Source organism: Ochotona princeps, chromosome 13, assembly GCF_030435755.1.
Source record: "Ochotona princeps isolate mOchPri1 chromosome 13, mOchPri1.hap1, whole genome shotgun sequence".
Lineage (NCBI taxonomy): Eukaryota > Metazoa > Chordata > Mammalia > Lagomorpha > Ochotonidae > Ochotona > Ochotona princeps.
This window is the reverse complement of record NC_080844.1, coordinates 44,212,579-44,232,776: the sequence shown is the minus strand read 5'-3', so window position 1 is coordinate 44,232,776 and position 20,198 is coordinate 44,212,579. Positions and strand designations below refer to the sequence as shown.

General features: G+C 55.4%; 1 protein-coding gene across 1 annotated transcript; it reads left to right on the top strand.

Annotated features, from left to right (window-relative positions):
* Window positions 1-636: 636 nt before the first annotated feature.
* Window positions 637-19,372, top strand: PYROXD2 (pyridine nucleotide-disulphide oxidoreductase domain 2). Its single transcript, XM_058671772.1, has 16 exons — window positions 637-1,020; window positions 2,597-2,616; window positions 5,482-5,575; window positions 5,670-5,743; window positions 7,315-7,470; window positions 9,400-9,553; window positions 11,168-11,229; window positions 11,340-11,437; window positions 13,432-13,573; window positions 13,973-14,107; window positions 15,269-15,341; window positions 15,466-15,622; window positions 16,812-16,966; window positions 17,604-17,710; window positions 18,557-18,677; window positions 19,280-19,372. Exons 1-16 carry the CDS (start codon window positions 900-902, stop codon window positions 19,348-19,350), a joined length of 1,740 nt encoding a protein of 579 aa, XP_058527755.1. The 5' UTR covers window positions 637-899; the 3' UTR covers window positions 19,351-19,372.
* Window positions 19,373-20,198: the final 826 nt, after the last annotated feature.

Sequence of the window (20,198 nt, the reverse complement as noted above, 5' to 3'; positions counted from 1 at the left end):
AACAGCAGAGGCCAGTGCTGGGGTGAATAGAAGTGACCTTGCAGCAATAAGTGTCCCCTGGCCGTAGACAGAGGGAAATGGTTGCCTTGTGTTGCACAAACATAAGATTCCCACATAAGAGGGGTCTGTCTCTGGCAGGGAATACTGGGGTGCTGAGGAGCTGGGATGACAATGGAGAACAGTGTCTGCAGAGATACCTGGGGGGGGTGTGCCCCAGTTGTGTAAATTTCTGTGGGGAGGTCAAAAAGGAATTCACTGGTGGTAGGAGGTAGGAAACGGGAGAGGCTGGAGTGTCACGAGCAGCCAGCAAGGCCAGCCCTGCTGTGGGTATGCCCGTGTGCTCCCAGCCTTGACAGAGCCGCTGTGTGGCGTGCTGTGTCCCTTGCCGCCAGTTCCCTCCAGTCTCTGCTGTAGCTGACAGCAGGTACATGGGTGGAGGGAGATTCTGGCAGTCACACACAGCATCCACCTGTGTGCCATGCATAAGTGGCAGTGCCAAGAGTGGAGGGCCCTCCAGCAGCCCCCTAGCTCAGAAGCCGCTTCTACACAGAGTCTCTGGCTCATTTTTTTTTTTTCTTAATCTGTATTCGTGATGGAGAAACCCTGCCTCTCCCTGTGCAGGGAGCAGCCTGCTAAGGAATGCACGAAAACAAAGGGCTCCTAATTCAAGCTGGCCTCCAAGGACCTGCAGTTTGCTAGTCTTCACTCCAGCTGAATCCTGCAGGTGGCACTGGACTCCCGCCGGGTTCACAGGCATCCCCTGCCATGCTGCCCTGTGCAGACTCCCAGCAGGAGGAGCAGTGTCCCTTGGTGTCCCAGATCCAAAGCTGGCAGGGCTGTGGCTCCTCCCCCAGCTCCTTTTCTCCCCACTGCCTGGGGAAGCCCAGCCCACAACAGAAATGGCTGCCCATGCTCTCCGCAGGGCTGCAAGCTCCTCTCTGTGCCCTGCCTGGAGGCAAGCTCACACAGTAAGCAAGGGACACCTGAAGCCAGAATACGACGCAGTGGTGATAGGAGCAGGTAACACTGGTGGGCTGTGCTGCGAGTGGGGAAGGCAGGCTCCATGACCTAGCTCATTCCTCACCCACTCCGTGCACTTGGGCGGGAGTGTAGATCAGAGCCAGGTGCCCAGAGCTCCGCTGTAACCTCCGCCGGCCACATGCCCAGGGACTGTCGCAAAAGCTCGCCTTCTCTGGGATTGGGTCTCACCGCCTCAAATGACAAGAGAGGACCAAGTTAGGTTAGGGGGTTCCCTGCATCTCCTGCAGTTAGAGTTCCCATGTGTTCTTGGAAAGCTTGTGGCACCCCAGGGTTGGGAAGAGCCAGCCAGCCCCCAGCCAGGGCTCCCATGGCCACCACCTCTCCACTGGAGCTCACTCTCTCCTGTGGAAGCTATAGTCGGTTCCTGAAAGGGAGTGAAGGAGAAGCACCTGCGCCTGGGGGCCATGTCGTGTATCCCTGGGGCTGTGGCCCCACTGCCCTCCCCTCGGGGACAGCCAGATGTCCTCCCTTCTGCGGTGGTCTTACGGCACAGCTGACCGCCAGGCCGCCGATGTCTGACAAGGCAGTGGCTCAGAACCAGGTTTCCTTCCCTTCCCAGGTTCCTAGGGGACTCATAAAGGTCCCCCAGAAATGTTGGTTCCAGCTGTGTCTCCACAGAGAGACAATGGTCCTGAAAGGTGACTCTTGGCACTCAACTTTTGAGTGAAACTCTCTGGTCCTGCTTCATTTCTGTGTATGCTGAGGGAAGTTGCCAGCTGCTGGCAGATGTGGAACAGGAAGATGTGTGTGTGTGTGCACGCTCACATTCACATGTGAGTACATGTGATATAGGTGTGTCAGTTCATCCATGCGGAGTCAGCTCTCTGCATCCGTAAGTTCCATATCTGTAGATTGAACCAAACACGCATCATGTACCTTGTCGTTCAGCTACAAGGTTATAGCCGAACTGTACCCGTGCAGACTTTCTTGTCATCATCCCCTCAGTGGTGCAGCCCAGCACCTAGGCATGAACATTTACATCGCAATAGCTGTTCTACTTCATCCAGAGATGCTTTAACATCTGGATTGCTGGGAGGGACAAAGGCAACGTTAGAAGAATAAACGCGGTTGGACCTGACCGTGCCTACAGTGATCTGCGTCCAACAACACCAGCCGCCGCTGGCAGCAGCCATGCATGGGAGCTGCACTCCCCGGCAGGCTCACTGCTCCAGTCAGCCTCAGGACACAGGACACACCCATGGGCCAGCCGCCTGCACTGACCTTCCCTGCCATGACACCCACTCCTCCCTCACGTGATGGAAGCCCTGGCGAGGTTTTCATGGGATGACTGATTTCCTGGTGACCTTCACTCCAGCGTGGAGTCACTGATCACACCGGGGGACAGGGCTCCACTGAAGCCAGGGCAAGAGCTAGCATCTTCTGACTCCTCCCCAGACACTGCCGGAAAGCTTGAGTGTGTGTGTGGTCGGGAGGTTGGGGCAGCTAGTTCTAGGACCTTCACAGGGCTGGGGACAGGGTGAGTGACCTCATGCCTGGAGCAAGGCATCTGCCTATCTCCCAGTAATGCTTTCTTGCCCTCTCTGTCTCATTGCAGGACACAACGGGCTTGTGGCTGTGAGTAGCTCCCCCTTGACCTCACTTTATCGCCTCCCCCCCCGGCCTGTGGCTCTCCGCAGCCTTGGAGTGGGCTGCAGCGGGGAGCAGGAGTGAGCGGGCAGGATGAAGGTGACGGCAGAGAGGGCAAAGCGGCTTCTCCCACCCACTGCTCTCAGCAAGGCGGGATGGGCTGTGTACTAGGGCAGTGTGGCTCCCTGGCCTGGCCTGGTCTGAAGGCACAGGATCACCCCTGCACTCTATGGAAGGGTCGGGGACTTTGCGAAACACGTTGAGGACAATGTGGGACGGCATGTGACCCACACAGCCTGGGAGCAGGCTGGAGCCTGGGGTCAGGTGTCCGGGGCTGCCTGCCGGCTTCTAGTCATGAACTCTCTTTGTAGAGAGCCCTGTGCTTCCAGCTCAGTACCCGTGCTGGACATCCAGAGTGCCCTGGAAGCAAAAGAGGCCAGGCGAACCCAGGCCCAGGGCCCCTTCCCAGGGCACAACGGCTTCTCGAGCCCAAGCTGTGGCCGCTCCGCTCAGGCGCGTTTCTCAAACCACTTCTCAAATCATTCAAAGCCACAAAACACAGAATCCAGCAACATGGGGTGCTAAGGGCCTGATGTGAACCTTAATATAGCATCTGCCTTATCACACCATTCTATATCAACATTTTACAGGGAAACGTACACAACTCAACTGCTCAGTAATTTCATTTTCTTGTTTGAAAAGCAGACAGAAAGAGATCTTCCATCCACTGGTTTATTTCTTAAATGCTTACAACATCCATGGCTGGGCCAGGCCCAGGCCAGGAGGAGCAGCTCCCTCCAGGCCTCCCGAGGACAGGCATTGGAGTTAGTGGTCAAGACACTACTTGGAACACGTCTTATGCTGGTGCCTGGATTTGAGTTCCTGCTATTTGCCCAGTTCCAGCTTCCTGAGAATGCATACCCCTGGATGCCTAGATGCCTGGGTCCCTGCCACCCACATGGGCATACAGGTAGAGTTCCAGGTTCTCCGCTTTGGCCAGTCTCAGCAGTTGCAAGATTTGGAGAGTGAACCAGAAGACAGAAGATTTTCTCTCTCTCTCTCCCTTTAAAACAAATGTGTTAATTTTTTTTAATGAGGGTCTCCCATTTTGGTATCAGGGACCCCACTACCTGAGCCGCGTCTTGGCTGCCTCCCAAGGTGTGTGCCTTAGGAGGAAGACGGAGAGGAAGCAGAGCCTGCCCCCGAGCCAAGGCACCCCCACACAGGGTGTGAATGGCCTGAATGGTAGCTTAATGTCTGGGCCAAGCACTTGCCCTGATCTGTAATTTAGAACATTGATTTGCTGTCCATCAAGCATGATCTCATCTCCCAGTCTGCCGCTTTCTGTCCATTAAAGCTCAAGACAAATCGCTTGGCCTCTCAGAGCCACCGTCGGGACAGTGGCAGTCCCTCCCTGCACAGAGTTGTTGTGAAACTGGCTGGTCGCAAGCTGTGAGAACCTGGCCATAAAGCTGTACACACATCACAGTGTGTGTAGTTAGAAGCTACCAGGCTGACGAAGGCCTGGGTCAGTGGCCTTCAGCCGAGGAGCTCCAGGGCCATCCCTGTGGCTGCTGAAGTGGGCTCATTACCCAGTACAGCAGAGGAGACTTACGCCAGGGGCGTCTCAGGCAGCTCTTCAACAAGAGGCTGGGCAGAACCTGCTCCAGGGTTTGAGGGGGCATCTAGGAAAGTATGCATACTCTAAATTTCAGATTCAGAAACTGGAACAGCCTTCTGGTAGGTGTCTTGGCAAACCCTATCCATGGAAAGGGGGAAGGCATATTAGGATTGTGGGAACTGACTGAGAAGTAGTGGCCATTTGTTTGGGCTGAGACAGCAGGTGTCACAGGGACCTTGCTTAGATCTGTGCCATGAACCTACTCGCCATGGCTTCAGGGTGACCCTGTTTGAGGTGGTCACTCTACAAAACAGCCCATGGCTGATGCAAGAATAACTCAACCACCCACTCAAGCTCCCCACTAACGGCTGCTCCTTCATCATTCTTTCTGGGGTGTGTTGGAAGTGTAAACCACCAGGGCTGGACCCCTGAATTCTCCGTCCATCAGCTTCAGGAGCCCAAGGCAGCCTGTCAGCCTCACTGAGGCTCGGTTTTCGCACTTCCATACCTGCTCCAGCATCACAGAGTGTGTGGTGCGAGAGGACATGCCCTCTCAGTGTTTCGTTCACAATACAGCTGCCAAAGCGGCTTTTCCAAAAATCTACCTTCTGCCCTGAATTCAGGAAGTTGTGTTGTGCTGCTAGGGAGATCAACACAGCTCTAATCAACAAAACCCATATTGTTTCCCACTGCGTTTTGGTGAAGACTACCACTAAGATCCCTGCAATGAAGTTCTGTGGACACCACAGTTTCATATGTGGTACTTGCCTCCACTGTGTGAGGGTTTGGTGTAAGCCCTACCCAGGGACCACTCACAGTAGCACAACAAAGCAGGCAGAGTGAGCTGGCTGACCATTGGGCCCTTTTTCCCATACCAGGCGCCTGAGGCCGATGAGTCAGGCACAGCAGCTGCACCTGCAGGAGGAGAAGGAACAGCTGAGCCAGAGCAGCCTGGCTTCCCCCTCCAGGTCCAGCCTCCTCGTGCTGTCTTTGCTGTGCCCACCAGGGCAGAGGGGCAGCCTGGGATGTGCTGGGAGAGACTATCCCTTTGTGCTGGGAAGGGGCAGGCAGGAGCAGGCATGGGGATTGGAGGAGAGCGAGGGCACTCCCAGGAAAGAAGCACCAAGAGCCAGAGGGTGCACTGGCCCCTCAGAGAGGACCCGAAGGTACAGCCCACCCTGGGGGTCCCAGCTGTTCCCGAGGGTAATGGGGGAGCCTTGTACCTCCCTCAGGCAGCGTACCTGCAGCGACTAGGAGTGAACACGGTGGTCTTCGAAAGGCGCCACGTGATTGGAGGCGCAGCTGTCACCGAGGAGATCATCCCGGGTGAGTCCCAAGAGGTGGTGGGAGTGAGGCAGGCAGGGGGAGGACAGGGAGGTGGTGGCTGGTGACTGAGCGACCACACCTGATTCTCTTCTAGGGTTCAAGTTCTCGCGAGCATCTTACCTCCTCAGTCTGCTGAGGCCACAGATTTACACTGACCTGGAGCTGAAGGTACAGCAGTCCCCTACACCTTGGGGTGTAGGAGTGCTGGGAATGGGGCAGCAGTCCCATCCTCCCACCCCCCACAGGCTCCCTGTCTTATACCAGGATGACCTCCTGCCTGCCTGGGGTCTCCCCTTCTTCTCTTTGAGGGTTCCCATGACCCCCTGCTGCCTTCTGCTAAGGAACTTACACACCGGGAAACATCACATAAAAATTGGGCCTCTTGTGAAGAATGAGCTCTGTCCATATCGGACCCATGTTCTCCATGGTAGCTCCTGGCTGGTGCCTGGGAGGGAATGGGGGCCCACTCGGCCCCATCCCATCACTTCCTGGGGTCTTACCTGAGCCTGCCAGGATACCTGCCTGCATCCGTGGTCATCCATCTTAACAAAGTGGCCTCAGGCCTGAGCCCTATTTCTGCAGGTGTTACCCTTCTGAGCCTCTTAGGTGCTCAGTACCTGGAGCAGGAGTCTGGCCCCCAGGACCTTCACCTCCTCTGGCCCTTGGGCTGCAGAGAGGGATCCTGGGGCCTCTGGCTCCCGCTTGTCTACACTACTGAAACCTTCCCTGCCCCCATCTCTTATCAGCTCCATCCCCATATCCCCAAAGCTGACTCACTGTTCAATTGCTAATCCCTCAGCCACCTTGCCCCTTTCCTACCATTCCCACCTGGACTGAATGTGTGTGCTGAGAAATCCCATGCCTAAGCCAAGGGACAGCTGCTGGTGGCTTTGTTTCAGAGGAGAACCACATGATTGGTCTAACCCAATGATCGCTGAACTTTGTCCTTGCTCTGCATGCAGTTAAAACCATCAGGAATGCAAAGGGTGCCACTTGTAAGAAAAGTCCCAGAGTCAGATGCAAATTTCATTCACTTCAATTTTTTTACTCTTGAAATAATTCCTGGATGGCTACCAGGTCTCCTGGTGGTGATGGGAGGGTATTGGTTCCTTCATTTGAAAAATGTTTCTGAGCCCCTGCTCTGTGCCAGGCACTGAGAGATGCCCCCAGGGGTCGAAGTGGTGAAGGAGGGAAGCAAACTTCAGGTAGATGTTGGTAGTACTAAGAATGAAAAAGATGAGGCAATGGGATAGAGACAGTGGTGACTGGGAAATCGCCCTTGAAGAGGTGATACTTGAGTTGACATTTGAATGCCAAGAAGTCATCAGCCACATGGACACTGGGTCAAAGAGGCAAGTGGAGGAAAACCAGTGTGGTCAGAGCAGGCAGGTGGATAGGCAGAGGCAGGGGACAAAGGCCAGCTCAGACAGAGCTTTCTGGCCAGGATGAGGAGTATGTATTCACGCTATGGTGTGTGGTGTGGCATACAGTATGGTGCAGTATGATATGTAGTGTGGTGTAGTACAGTATGCCTTGTTTTGATACACTATGCCAATGTGGTTCATTACTGGGTGTCCGTGCCAGCAGGCTTGTGATAGCTTTTCTTACAGAAATGGGAACCAGCACCCATTCCTCGGGAACCCGTACACAGCAACCTAACTGCTCACACCCTCACCAGTAGAGCAAGGCTGAGGTGGACACTGCGATCTCTCAGCTGTCACACTGTTTGTGTTCCACAGAAACATGGGCTGAGGCTTCACCTCCGAAACCCACACTCCTTCACCCCAATGCTGGAAGATGGCATGGGGGGCAGGGTGCCCAGGTCCCTGCTGCTGGGCGCAGACATGGCGGAAAACCAGAAGCAGATTGCACGCTTCTCACAGAAGGATGCCCAGGTAGGGAGAGCGACCGATGCCTGCCCTCCTTGGCCCTCAGGTAAAAAGAAGTGGTTCTGGTTGGAGTTGTTCTGGAACGCCATTGTCCAAAGGCTATGGGGACTTGGACAGGCCACTCCACCTTCCCAGGAAGGCTGTGTCTGTGCCGGCTTGGAATCTCAGTCACTGTGAAGAGGATCCCTGGAGGGCTGAGGTTATGACCAAGGGATGCTGGGGGTCTTGGTCTGTGTGTGGTCAGGGTCAGGCTGAAACCACTGTGCAGGTGTCTTGCCTGCTGGGTTTCCCACAGCATGCACTGACCCCATGTATGCCTGCCATCCCTCCTTCCTGCCTTCAGACAGAATTCCAAATGATTCTCCATGTCAGAGCACACAGGAGCCAAAGAGGAGCTGGAGGGAAGACAAGGCTTAGCTCAGGTTAGAATGAAGTGGATCATAAGAACTGAAATAACAGTTCATTCAACTTGGCCTCAGGCCCTGGGAAGCCCAAGACAGAAAGTATCTGCCACGTGTGCAGTTTTAGGGAAAGGAGGGGTGTGGGAACATCACCCCCAAAATCGCCTTCTAGGAACTGCTGGAGAGCCCTGCCCAGATGAGTCACTGAGGGATGCAGGTACCAACCAGAGTGTCCACAGGGCTGTTCTTGTACCCAGCCTGGATCTAACATGCAGGTTGTAACATAAAAGTAGATCTCACTGGAGAGATTTTTTTAGGAGTCTGTGTCAAAACAACCTAAATACATTGCTTCTTGTGCCAGTCTCGTGGTGGGTAAAGCCTTGGCAGCCACAAGCACAGCTCGTGCAGCTCTAGCTAGCGGTTTCCAAGCCCACGGTGAGCAGAGTCACTTGCAGAACCTAGCATTTAAATTTTAAAAGTCTGTTTGTGACCTGAGGAGTTTCTGGCTACTGCTTTCCCAAATGCCCATGATGGCAGAAGCTGAGCCGGCGCTGAAGCTGGGAGCTAGGGACTCCCACATGGGTGGTATGGACCCAGTTACTGGAGTCACCCATCATTGTCTTTCAGGAGCTGCACTTTCAGGAGTCAAGAGCCAAAGTGAGGTTGCTCCAATGTGGAATGTGGTTGTCCTAACAGCTACATTAACCGCCAGATGCAGGGAGCTCAGCTCTGCAAAAGTGCTTCTCAGGTGGACTGTATTGCACCCCCACCTTGCCCTAGATCCTGCCCAGCTGAGGATCCCTGGGAAGGCTGCGGTACAAGGCTGGTCCAGGGGCCTGCAGGACTGTGCTGTGCCCCCAGGCCGATGATCACATGCCCAGGAAGCACTGACCTATCTCCCATTGCAGGACATTAGGAGCCCAATTTCTAGTCCTGTCCTAGCAGGCTGTCAAATTAAACATCTGCCCTGGAGAAAGTCATTTACCTTCATTTCTACCCAGACTTCTCAAATGTTCTTCCACACACAACTGTTTTTTGCTGCAAGGCTTCTAAAAGTCCACAGGTAGAGAAGAATCAAGATGAAAAGCTCCAGGCTGAGACTCAAGAGAGGGCTCTGGTGACCCCGGCAGCAGCCCCCCCGGCCCCAGCCGCCCATCTAGTGGAGGAAGAGTGTGGGCCAGAAGCCAGGCAGAAGAGGTGGTGAGGGGTGACGGGACGCAGGCTAGGTACCTGCGGGTGGTCAGGAGGCATGCCCGCTCCTCAGGGCAGATGAAGGCCATCAGCTCATGGGGAGATGCGGATAACGAATGGAATGACAAAGGCCAGAAGGCAGAACCTGAAACCTCACCAGGGTCCTGCTTGTTTGCTGTGGCTGCTAACTGGTATTGTCCAGCACTGATCCCTGGTCCCTGGGTGCTTCCAGGACTGGCCTGGGGATGCAGTCACCAAGGAGAGGTGACCTGAAGAGTGGGATCTAGAACAGGGTCCTTGTGGGATGTAGGAGGTGGCGCCTGGACTTGGAGCTCTGTTCCAGGCCTTTCCCAAATACGAGGCGTTCCTGAGTCGCTTGACATCAGCGATAGACCCCCTGCTGGACGCTGCCCCTGCGGACCTGGTGGGCCTCCAGCGAGGGTCCCTGCAGCAAAGGCTCAAGTCGCTGTCCACCCTCACACCTCTGCTGAAGGCAGGTGAGTTCCCAGGCCCAAGAAGTAACCTTTGTGGGGTGTGACACAGCCTGCCCCTCCAAGGCAACCTGTCCTAAGGGCGTGCTTGGGACACTTTCCTGAGAAAGTCTTAGTCTAGGGTGGAACCCCCTGGAATACATACATAGAATTGGTTCCAGTACCCCCTCCCCCACCAGGACACCGAAATCTTTGGATGCTCACCTCCCTGTGTAAAACGGCACAGTATTTACATACAACAGATGAACAGCCTCCCTGACACTTTAGACAGTCTCAAGGTCACTTATAACACTTTAAACAGTGCAAAGGCCATATGAACGGTTCTTATTCTGCACTGTGCAGTGAGTAATGCTGTTGGGGTTACGCTGAGTGAAGCTGATCAAAGCCAGCACGGAGCTCATCTCCAAAGTTAGGGCTGGAATAATAATTAGGGGACAAGAAAACTTGAAGTGCTTCCCCCCATACATGAAGTATGTTAGATCAGGACTCAGTAAGAAAAAGTTCAAGGATCAATTGGTGATGTCTTCTATGGCTATGAGAAGGGAAGATACAGCAGGCACACCACTGTTTTCTAAAACCCTTTAGGGCATGCAGACCAGCTTAGCTTCTGTAGAAAAGGCCTAGAAAAATCCCAAACCTATTGACTATGGATACACATTCACACCACAAAACTCCAGTGGCCAACAAAACCAAGCCTTTCTGCCCCCATGTCTGGCTCTGGTGCGCCCTGCTGGCCCAGCTGATATGCGCTGTCCTCAGGCACATGTTCACAGTTGACGCAGCTCTGCTTCTGGCATTTTCCATCCCCACCCTGGAAGCAGCAAACTAGCCCAGATCTGGACTTCTCACAGCAGTGGAGGGAGCTCAGAGGCCAAACGCTGATGCACAGGCCTTTGATAAGCTTGGGTTGTGTCATATCTGCAAGTGTTGCACAGGCTAAGGGAGTAGTGTAGGGAATAATGTGCCAAGTTGAGCAACAGGGAATGGAGACCCTGCCGAGGTCCACAGCAAGCAGTAAGGATTTGGAGCCAGGGTAGGGGTGGGGTGGGGGGTAATCTATCACACATGCTCAAAATAGATGCTGTTTTTCCTGTTACCAGCCCAATACCTTCTGTGAACACCTGCTTTGTGCCAGACAGCAAACCAAAAGCTGGCAGCCACCATCCCTGCCCTCGAGGCACTGATGACAAAGCACTGCGGGGGGTGATCTGAATCCAGTACCAGAAGACCCAAGCTTGGGGTACTTGTTGCCTCTGGGTTCAAATGAGGGGATGGGGCAAGGTTTAAAACTCTCCAAAACCAACTCCAACAGCTGGCATGTGACTGGCGCTTACCGAATGCTTTCTGTGTCTTGTTTCATCCTTGAATTAGCCCAGGTCACAGCCAGGACCAGGAGACCTGTAGGGCTCAGACAGCGGCATCTTGGTCCATTTTGTGTTGCCATAACTAAGCAGCTGACTGTGGCAGCGTGTATCATGTGGGAGAGAGGTCACATGCAGAGCGGGGGGCCTGTCCCCTGCATTCATTGTGCTGCGTGGCCTCCCATCCCCTCTGCCCCCTGGTGGGGCCCATCTGGGTCTCCGTAGCCTGTCTAAGTGAATGTCATGTCCTCTCCCGTAGGCTTCACCCTGGGAGTGCAGCTGCCCCGGTACTACCAGGTCCTCGTAGCTCCCATCACCAAGGTCTGTAACTCCTGGCCACCTCCAAGGCTCCACTGTGTTGGGGGGGCCTCCTTCCCACCCTCCTCCTACCCCTACCCCACAAATCCCCTCCTGGGGCCTCTGCTCTCCAGGTGCTGGGTCACTGGTTTGAGTCTGAGCCACTGAAAGCCACTCTGGCCACAGACGCTGTGATCGGAGCCATGATGAGCCCCCACACCCCGGGCAGCGGGTGAGTGAGGGGTGGAGCAGGTTCTCCCATGAGAGCAAGGACTGGCACAGCAGTGGCAGCAGCTACTGTGACCCCCACGTACCAAGCTGTCCCCGGGAGCCAAGTGCTCACTGCCTGATCAGCTTACCCCTCCAAGCTGTGTCTGACAACTGTAGTTCAGAGAAGGGAAGTGTGTTGCCCAAAGTCACACAGCTAATGTTGGAGCTGATGTTGAGCCCAAATTGAACACCCAAATTTGTCTTAGGTACGACTCTGCTTTTGCCCCAGGAAAAGCCTCAGCCCTGCCCAGCACTGTGGCAGCTCAGCAGCAATACCCTCCTCACTCCCTTCCCAGCCTGATCTCTCCTGCCACTGCCAGCCTCCTACAAAGCCTGCTGTCACTCCTCTCCTGCTGCTCACACAACACACACTCACATACACTCACGAACAACACACACACACTACACAGCAGCACAGGGTGTGTCTTTCTCAGAGTACATGGGGTGTGTACTTACAGCCCAGTCTGAGAAGTGGCAGACAACAGTGAAGAACTGACTGGTTGTGGGATGACTTAATGAGCCCCTTGTAGAGTGGGGGAAAAAGTGTGTGTGTGTGTGTGTGTGTGTGCGCACGTGCCCATGTGTGTCCATGTTCATATCTTTATGCGTCTCTGTGTAAGTGTGTGTATGCATGTCTGTATGTGCCTGTGTGTGTATGTGCCCACGTGTGTGAGATTGCTGCCAGGTGCTGGGCCATTTCCAGTGCTGCAGCAGACACTGGGAGAGGGTATAAGCATGGCTTTTCTTTCCAGGGACAGGCACACCCCTTGGCCAGTCCCCCAATCCTCAAAACCGCAGAGAAGGGGATTGGAAGCAGTGGTACCCTTGGCTGAGCCCTCTAACAGCCTAGCCAATTTGCATCTCCCACTTGGGGCCTCCTGGCCTTTCCTCTTGGGGCTTTGGGGAGGCCTAGCTCCCATTCAGCTTAAGAAAATGTGCCTTTCAGTGACTGTTTTTGTTTGTTAATCACTGATGGGGCATATGCCTGCACTGGGTGCTGGGGCTTGGTGGGGGAGGTGAATGGATCAGGAATCTTAATGAGAGAGACCTAGAGCAAGCGATGACCAAAAACTGTCACGAAAGTGAGACAGAAGGCAGAGTCAGTGCCTAATTGGTCTAGGCCAAAGAAGGCCTCCAGTGGGGGAGGACATGTTTGATCTGAAACCAAAGAAGCAGGAGTAGTGACCTAACTAGAAAAGGAGTGAGGAAGCCTCCATGCTTCAAGCAGGGCCCAGGCTGGAGTGGAAGGGACAGTCCTCTCCCAGAGAACCCAAGGGGAGTGGTGTGGAAGGAGCAAGGGAAGCAAGGTGTAGTGAAGACCCAGACTATGGGGCACACAGGGGCCCTGGCGTCTGCCTGATGAGCCTGGCTGATCCCTATGGGCAGCAAGGAGAGACGGGTAGGAGCATGTGGGTACCTGCCAGGCAGGAAGCGTGGGCTAAGGTGGTTTGGCGGGGGCCAGTCTTGCATGGCCTCATGGGAGAAGAGGGGCAAGCAGGTGAAGCTGAGCGTCCACGAGAGCAGAGGCTGGTGATGTTTGGATGAGGAGGATGGGCAGGGGTGAAGGTCAACACCCTGGTTTCTGTTGGAAACCAACCATGCCATTCTCTGGGAAGGGGAAGAACAAAGGGGAAAGCGGTTGCGGTGAGGGGGTGTCACGTTTATGATGATGCCTACCCCAAAAAGCAGCCAAGCAAGCCATGTCCACAGTAGCCACACCAGTAGACTGCAGCTGAGGCGAGTGTGGCGTGCCTGAGACGGTCAGCGCTCCAGCCTTGTGAGTAGATACAGTCCCTTAGGATGAGCAGAGAGCTCACTCATCCCTCGTCCAAAGCCTCATGGGGAAGGGCTGGTTGGGGCACAAGTACAGGATAGCGGGGAATAATTGTACCTATAATTTGACTGAGATTGAACGTCACCTCCAGTCCCTGATTCTGATGCTCTGTCCTTCCTCAGGTATGTGCTGCTGCATCACGTCATGGGGGGCCTGGAGGGCAGGCAGGGTGCCTGGGGTTACGTCCAGGGTGGCATGGGTGCCCTCTCTGATGCCATCGCCAGCTCTGCCACTGCACATGGAGCAAGCATCTTCACGGAAAAGGTGCAGGGGCCCCTCCCACTGCCTGGACTCCTGGCAGGGATACCAGGATAGAGCAGAGCCTGAGATGGGGCTGCCTCCTCGCGCTTATGGCCAAAGTGGAACCCAGAAGCCAGGACCACTATCCCGCAGCCTGGACAGTGGCTATGCAGTGGTCACTGAGCACCCTACCTGCCTTGAGTTCACCACTCCCTGAGCAACTTCTGGGCTCAGCCTTCTGGGGGAGGGAGAGGGAAAGAAGAGGAGAGTTACGGCTTCACAGAGAACCCAGTACTTGACAGGTGGATTTGGGATGACGAAGCTGTGACTTGATGTAGCACAGGCAGTGGCAATCCTACAAGAGCTGCACCTGCATGTACCTCCCTTCCCTGGGTTCTGAGGTTTCTCTCTGGTGGGCTCCAGACAGTGGCTCAAGTGCAGGTGAGCCACGAAGGCCGGGTCCAAGGCGTGGTGCTGCAGGACGGGGAGGAGGTGAGGAGTAAGGTGGTACTATCCAACGCATCGCCACAGACAACCTTCTTGAAGCTGACACCGCAGGTGAGGCCGGGGGTGTGGGCAAGGTGTGTGTGCCAAGAACTGGCTGCAAGGCGGGGTCTGTGCCAAGACTGTGGGAAGTGCAAGCACCAAGGCTATGTGCTGTGGACACGAGCAGCACGCGGAGAGGTGGCCAGTGGGGAAGAATTTTCATGAGTGAGGCGAGTGGGTTCAGGCCATCAGCAGAGCTGGTGCTAGAATCCTGCTCCGAGTTTCCAATCTGGAACGCTTTCTACAGCTTTTCTACCTTCCAATTTTCTCTCCTCTCACCAACACTGCATCTCTGTCTCTGACAATGACCTGTTGCCATATTAATGCAGCAAAACAAACAACCGCGAAGCGTCTGGGCACATAAGGGCATGCGTTAGCTCCCAGATCGGGAGCGCTCTGTTGATCTTGGCTGAATTTACCTTCTCTGGGCTTGCTCATCCATCTGCGGTCATCTGTGGGTCAACCAGTTGACTATGCTGATCTGGGCAGGATTTGTTCATGTGCTTGGAGTTGGCTGGTTCTGGCTGGTCCAAGGTGATTTCTACTGGAGTGACAGGGACAGCTCAGGCCTGCTGCGGGTGCCACTGTCCCCAGGCCAGTCCTCCAGACATGTTCTCAGGGTCTGGCAGAAGGCAGCAGCACACAGGTTCAGTCGGGCAAGTGCCATCCTGTTTGTCTGCTAACACTGGCCAGAGCAAGTCTCCCAGCTGAGAGCAGAGTAGGGGCAGGAGGACATCAGAGTTCACCAAGTGAGTGGCAAGGATATGGGACAGTTTTTGACTACACCTGCTCCATCCTCAAAAGATAATATTGTAGTACTGAGCTCCCAGAGGCAAAGGACCACCTCTCCCCAATGGTTGCACTGACAAAACCCACTGCATGCTGTAAGGCATCTCGTTAAGGTGGTTCCAAGGTGCCTACAGCACCTGAGAGCTTTCATTCCAAGGAGAAATGAGGCCTGTAAAACAGTGGCTCAAGCCCAGGCAGGCAGGGCTGTGTCCACTGGTTGAGAGTAGATGAGGGTTAACTCTGAGTGGGAGGCATCTCGGAAGGCTTCACAGAGGAGGTGGTTTGCGCTGAGCTCTGAAGGAGGAAGAGGGTTTCTGGAAGCAAGGGCTGAGCAGAGGAGGAAGGCAGCTGCTTTGGGGCTCTCACAGAGCCTTCTCCTGCCAGGAGTGGCTTCCCGAGGCATTTGTGCAGGAGGTCTCCCAGCTGGACACGCAATCCCCAGTCACCAAGATCAACGGTAAGATGGAGTCTTCTTGAACGTTCTCAGAGTGAGGGCTCTGCAAGCTAGGGGAGGGACACCTGCCTCCAGGGCAGAGCCTGGAGACCCAAGAACCTTACCACCTACCCCTCCCGCCCCCTAGTGGCAGTGGACAAGCTGCCCAACTTCCTGGCAGCTCCCAACACGCCCTCGGGCCAGCCACTGCCCCATCACCAGTGCTCCATCCACCTCAACTGCGAAGACACCTTCCTCCTCCACCAGGCCTTCGAGGACTGCCTGGCGGGTCAGCCCTCCCACAGGTGGGTAGCCCCAGGGCACAGCAGGGATCAGCTTTCCCTGCCTGATGTGGAACCCATCACGGGGACTTGGGATCATCCTACATCCATACATACCTAAGTCACAAGGACAGCAAGTGGTGCGTATCACGCAAGAAACCTGCAGCCAGGATGTGTCACAGGTTAACGGAAGGGGTGGGGCTCTGCAAGGCCTTTTGGGGAGAAGATGATTCCAGAAGGAGGAAAGGAGGTTCTATGATTGTCAAGTTCCCTCTTGCATATTGCCTCCCATGCCTGACAAGTCACCTGCATACAAAACTTCCCAATCAAGTCCTAGCTCTGGCACAGGTGTGACTCCATGCTTCAGGGTGAGTGGAGGGTCCAAGGTACCATCTTGCCATCCTGCACACTGTCCACATTAGCTGTTCCAGGCTCTGCTGGAGGTACAACTCAGATGGCTTGGGGATGGGCCTGGGGTGGGAAACAGCCACAGAGTTGCCTAGAGCAGAAGGTGAAGAAGAGAGAGGCCCAGGGGGAAACGGGCAGGCGAAGGCCCTCTGTCCATTTGCACAGGGTTTGGGCCCCTGCTCCGCCACTGCCTGGTTCACAGACCTGGGCGCACAGCAGCAAGCAGTCTAGAAGACTGTCTCCAGCGGCTCAGCCTTGTGCCGGGAGGAGACACCACAGCCAACAAGCTTGTACTGACCAGCCACACAAAGCCACTTAGAAGGCGAGGGAGGCCTCTTTGGCAGTGTGACCACAGCTGCAAGGTCCTGTGAAGCCTTGTTGACCCCGGAAAGTTTGTGCAGAGCCCAAATCACACTTTTAGAAGGAGCACTCCAGCTATGGTAGGGAGGAGTGATTAGGGCGTCTTCTGCAATCAGTTATTGCTGCTGATCCAACGGCGGCCGATGCTGCAGCTGGAGAAAGAGACAAGGAGTGAGCATACCCAGGATTTACTCCTGGGCAGGAAGAGGGGCTTGGGGGTTTGAGTGGAGACATGCAGCCCCTGGAAAGGAGTTTGGGTTTCTTTTTTCTTTAAATTTTTAAAGTTTGGGAAGAACACACAGTGGCTTGTTGAATCCTCAGACGTGGAATCCTGGTTCCCAGGGCCTCACCAGCCCCAGGCACTGCCTTCCCTGGTCTTTTTAGGAGAGGTCACAAGGCAAGGATGAACTCCGAGAACACACCTTCTCCCTCTGCCTCCCTCCAGGCCTATGATCGAGCTCTGCATCCCCTCCTCGCTGGACCCCACCCTGGCTCCCCGCGGCTGCCACGTCATCTCCCTCTTCACCCAGTACACACCCTATGCGCTGGCTGGAGGCCAGGCATGGAGCGAGCAGGAGAGGAATGCTTATGCAGACAGAGGTAAAGCCAGGACCCCAGCCCACCCAACGGCCTCCTGCAGGTGCTGTCCTGGGATTGGGGGGGTGGCGGAAGTGTCTGAGGGGCACTCTGGCTGGATGTTTGCTGGGGTCAGGCACGGGGCTAAGAAAGCCAAACAGACATAGCTCCTGTCCTCAGGCAGCTTCCTGTCTAGTGGGGGAGACGCAGACAGTGGCCATTGCAGCACCACTCACTAAGCTGAACAAAGAAGGAGGCTCTGAGCTTTCTTGGAGAAGGCACATTTGGGCTGAGTTTTAGAGGATGAGTAGAAGTTGGCCACACAGCAAAGGCCATGCCAAATGACAGAAAGAGCCTGAGCAAAGTGATGAGGTGACAAAAGCTTTGCATAGTCAAAAGGACAAATCGTCTCATGTTTAAGGCTGGGGTAAGAAGATGGAAAGGGGACTGGACTGAGCTCAGATGCACAGGCCTTCGTGGTAGATCATTTGTTCGTCTGTGGACTATTTTCTGTATTTCTGAAGGTATAATTTGCACATGATAAAATAACCTTTGCAGCATGTAATTGAATGAGTCTCAGCACTCTCTCCTAGCTCGGCCCGCGCAGGCCTCCTTCCTGCCTAACACCAGCCTGTGTCTTGTCTCTGCTGTCGACTCACAGTGTTTGATTGCATCGAGGCCTACGCCCCCGGCTTCAAGGGCTCCGTGCTGGGCAGGGATGTCCTCACTCCTCCTGACTTGGAGAGAGTCTTTGGGCTTCCTGGAGGGGTGAGTGTGAGCTGCGAGCCTGGGGTCCCCGCTGCCTCCCCTTCCTGTCCAGGCATCACTGGGAAGGGAGAGCAGTGGCAGGGGATCACAGCTAAGTGGGGGCCGAGAAGTGGTCACACCTAGGGAAGGGTGCAGGAGTGGGGACATCAAGACGCAGGCAGGATGGCATCAGCTGGAAGCTCACCAAGATTGTAGCCCCTCTGCTGACAGCAGCTCTGTGGACCTCAGGGTCTGGGCCCAGATGGGGCTGTAGCTGGGAGCCATGTTCCTGAAATGGCCAGCCACCACTCAGGTAGAATATATATATATTTTTAAGGTTTATTTATTTATGTGCAAGGCAGAGTTCCAGAGAGATAAGGAGAGAGATCTTTTGTTTACTGGTTCACTCCCCAAATGGTCACAACAGCCAGGGCTGGTCAGGCCAAACCCAGCAGCCAGAGACTTCATCTGGGTCTCCCACAAGGAAGCAGCAGTGGCCCAAGCACTTGGGCCATTTTCCACTGCCTTTCCCAGGTGCATTAACAGGGGCTGGAACAGAAGTGGAGCAGCCAGAACTTAAACCGGCGCCGATATGGGATGCTGGCACGCAGGCAGGGTTTTACCTGCGCTACCACCACACCAGCCCCAGGCAGAATCTTCTGCTCCTCAGGCCAAACGAGGGCACTCAGGGTCCACTGCTGAGCCCCTTGCTATCATCCCCTCTTTTCCTCCCCTAGTTGGTTTCTTCCTCCTAGGTAAGAGCCCCCAGAGGCGTCCTGAAAGGAGGAAGACGGGCGGGGAAGCCACCCAGACAGGGCAGTGGACCTGCTGTGCCCCAGGCTAACCATGGGGTCCTGCTTCCTGCAGAACATCTTCCATTGTGCCATGTCCCTGGAGCAGCTCTACTTTGCCCGGCCTGTGCCCATGTACTCTGGCTACCGCTGCCCGCTCCCAGGCCTCTATCTCTGTGGAAGTGGGGCCCATCCTGGTGAGTGACCACAGTCTTGTCTCCTCCTGGTCAAGGGAGGAGGCAAGCGATAAAGGGGAAGGCAGGCTGGGGGAGCTGGCAAGGGAGAAGAGACACATGGGCCCCTGCCCCAAGCACTTGGTCTCCGTGCAAATCCTGGGTCCAGGATCCACCCGCCAGCTGCTGGGGTCTGAGGATGCAGCTCGGGGAGGTCCATACCCCAGCCTGGGCTGTGAGAGACCTTTCTTCTCCCAACCCACGCTTCTTCCCAGTGCCTCACAGGCCGCTGTTTTCACGCTACCACTTTTTTCTGGGCTTATGAGCTACCCAGAAGTGGCTTGCACCCTCCACTCTTCCTGTCCTGCCCTGCAATCAGTGTCCCAGCAGCCAGCCTGCTAGAGGAGAGTGCCAGCCAGGACTGTGGGCCCGAGCTGTGGTGCAGAAAGCTTGGAGGACCTTGAGTCTTGCCGCTTGCATCCCCAGTGGTTGCAATGCCCACCACCTCAGTACCTTCCCTGAAGCTGTCCCCAGTGCTCTGCCACCAGCTGGCCATCAGCCCTGGCCCTGCCAGCTCTCCGGGGGCTGGTGAGTGGAGTTTTGGTTTACATGAGATCCTCTTCCAGGAGGAGGTGTCATGGGAGCCGCAGGGCGAAATGCAGCCCACGTGGTCTTTGGGGATCTCAAGAACATGTGAACCTGAGTCCACTCACCTGCCCCAACGAGGCAGCTTCCCAGGCAAGTCTGGTCCAGAGGATGTTACCAGAAACAGCCAAGTCCTTGGGCTCAAGCCCTGGTCTTGGAAGAAAGAGGGTGAATAAGGGGAACAAGCCTTGGGCCATACCACACATGGCCCATCCCGTGCCAGCTAACCTCTGTCCATGCTTTTGTGATTGGCCTGGGCCTGTTTAAATAAAAACAATGGTGAATGCAGAGAGCTTGCCTCTATCTCTTTCTCCTGTGCTGTGGGCTGTGTGATCTGAGCAGGGCTGGGCTTGTCTGAGGCACCCACATTTCTCCCAACATCCGTGGAGAGCTGTCGCCCGACCACTGCAAGAGTCTGGTCCCCCTCCCCTCACCTGGCCCATGACTGCTGGCTGACGGGGAGGACTGTGCTGTGGCTGGCACGCTCCTGGATAACTGTGAGAATGGAGCCAACGGCCCCAGAGCCCGGCAGTCACCTGTAGGGGTCACAGGCCCGGACAAGGCTTGGCATCTTGAGCTGTCAGAACTCCAGCCATACCCACAGCAGCCTAGGTGACTGCAGAGAGGATTCGGCTCAGGGCCTGGGAGCCCCCACTCCTGCCTCCAGAGTCCTCATCTTCCTGCCTGCCAGCAAGGCTGTCACATCACCACAACCTTGCTGTACACACTTGGAGTGCTCCTAACAAGCTGGGTCAGGACTCTCAGAGTGCTGGGCTGGGTAATGCAGCTCTTTCAGCCAGAGCCTCTCTAACCAACAGCCAAGGCCATGTCCAGAGCAGCCCCGTCAGCTTGGAGGCACAGGCTTCTATGGTCCAGTACCCCCCCTCCTTTCTCCAGGTC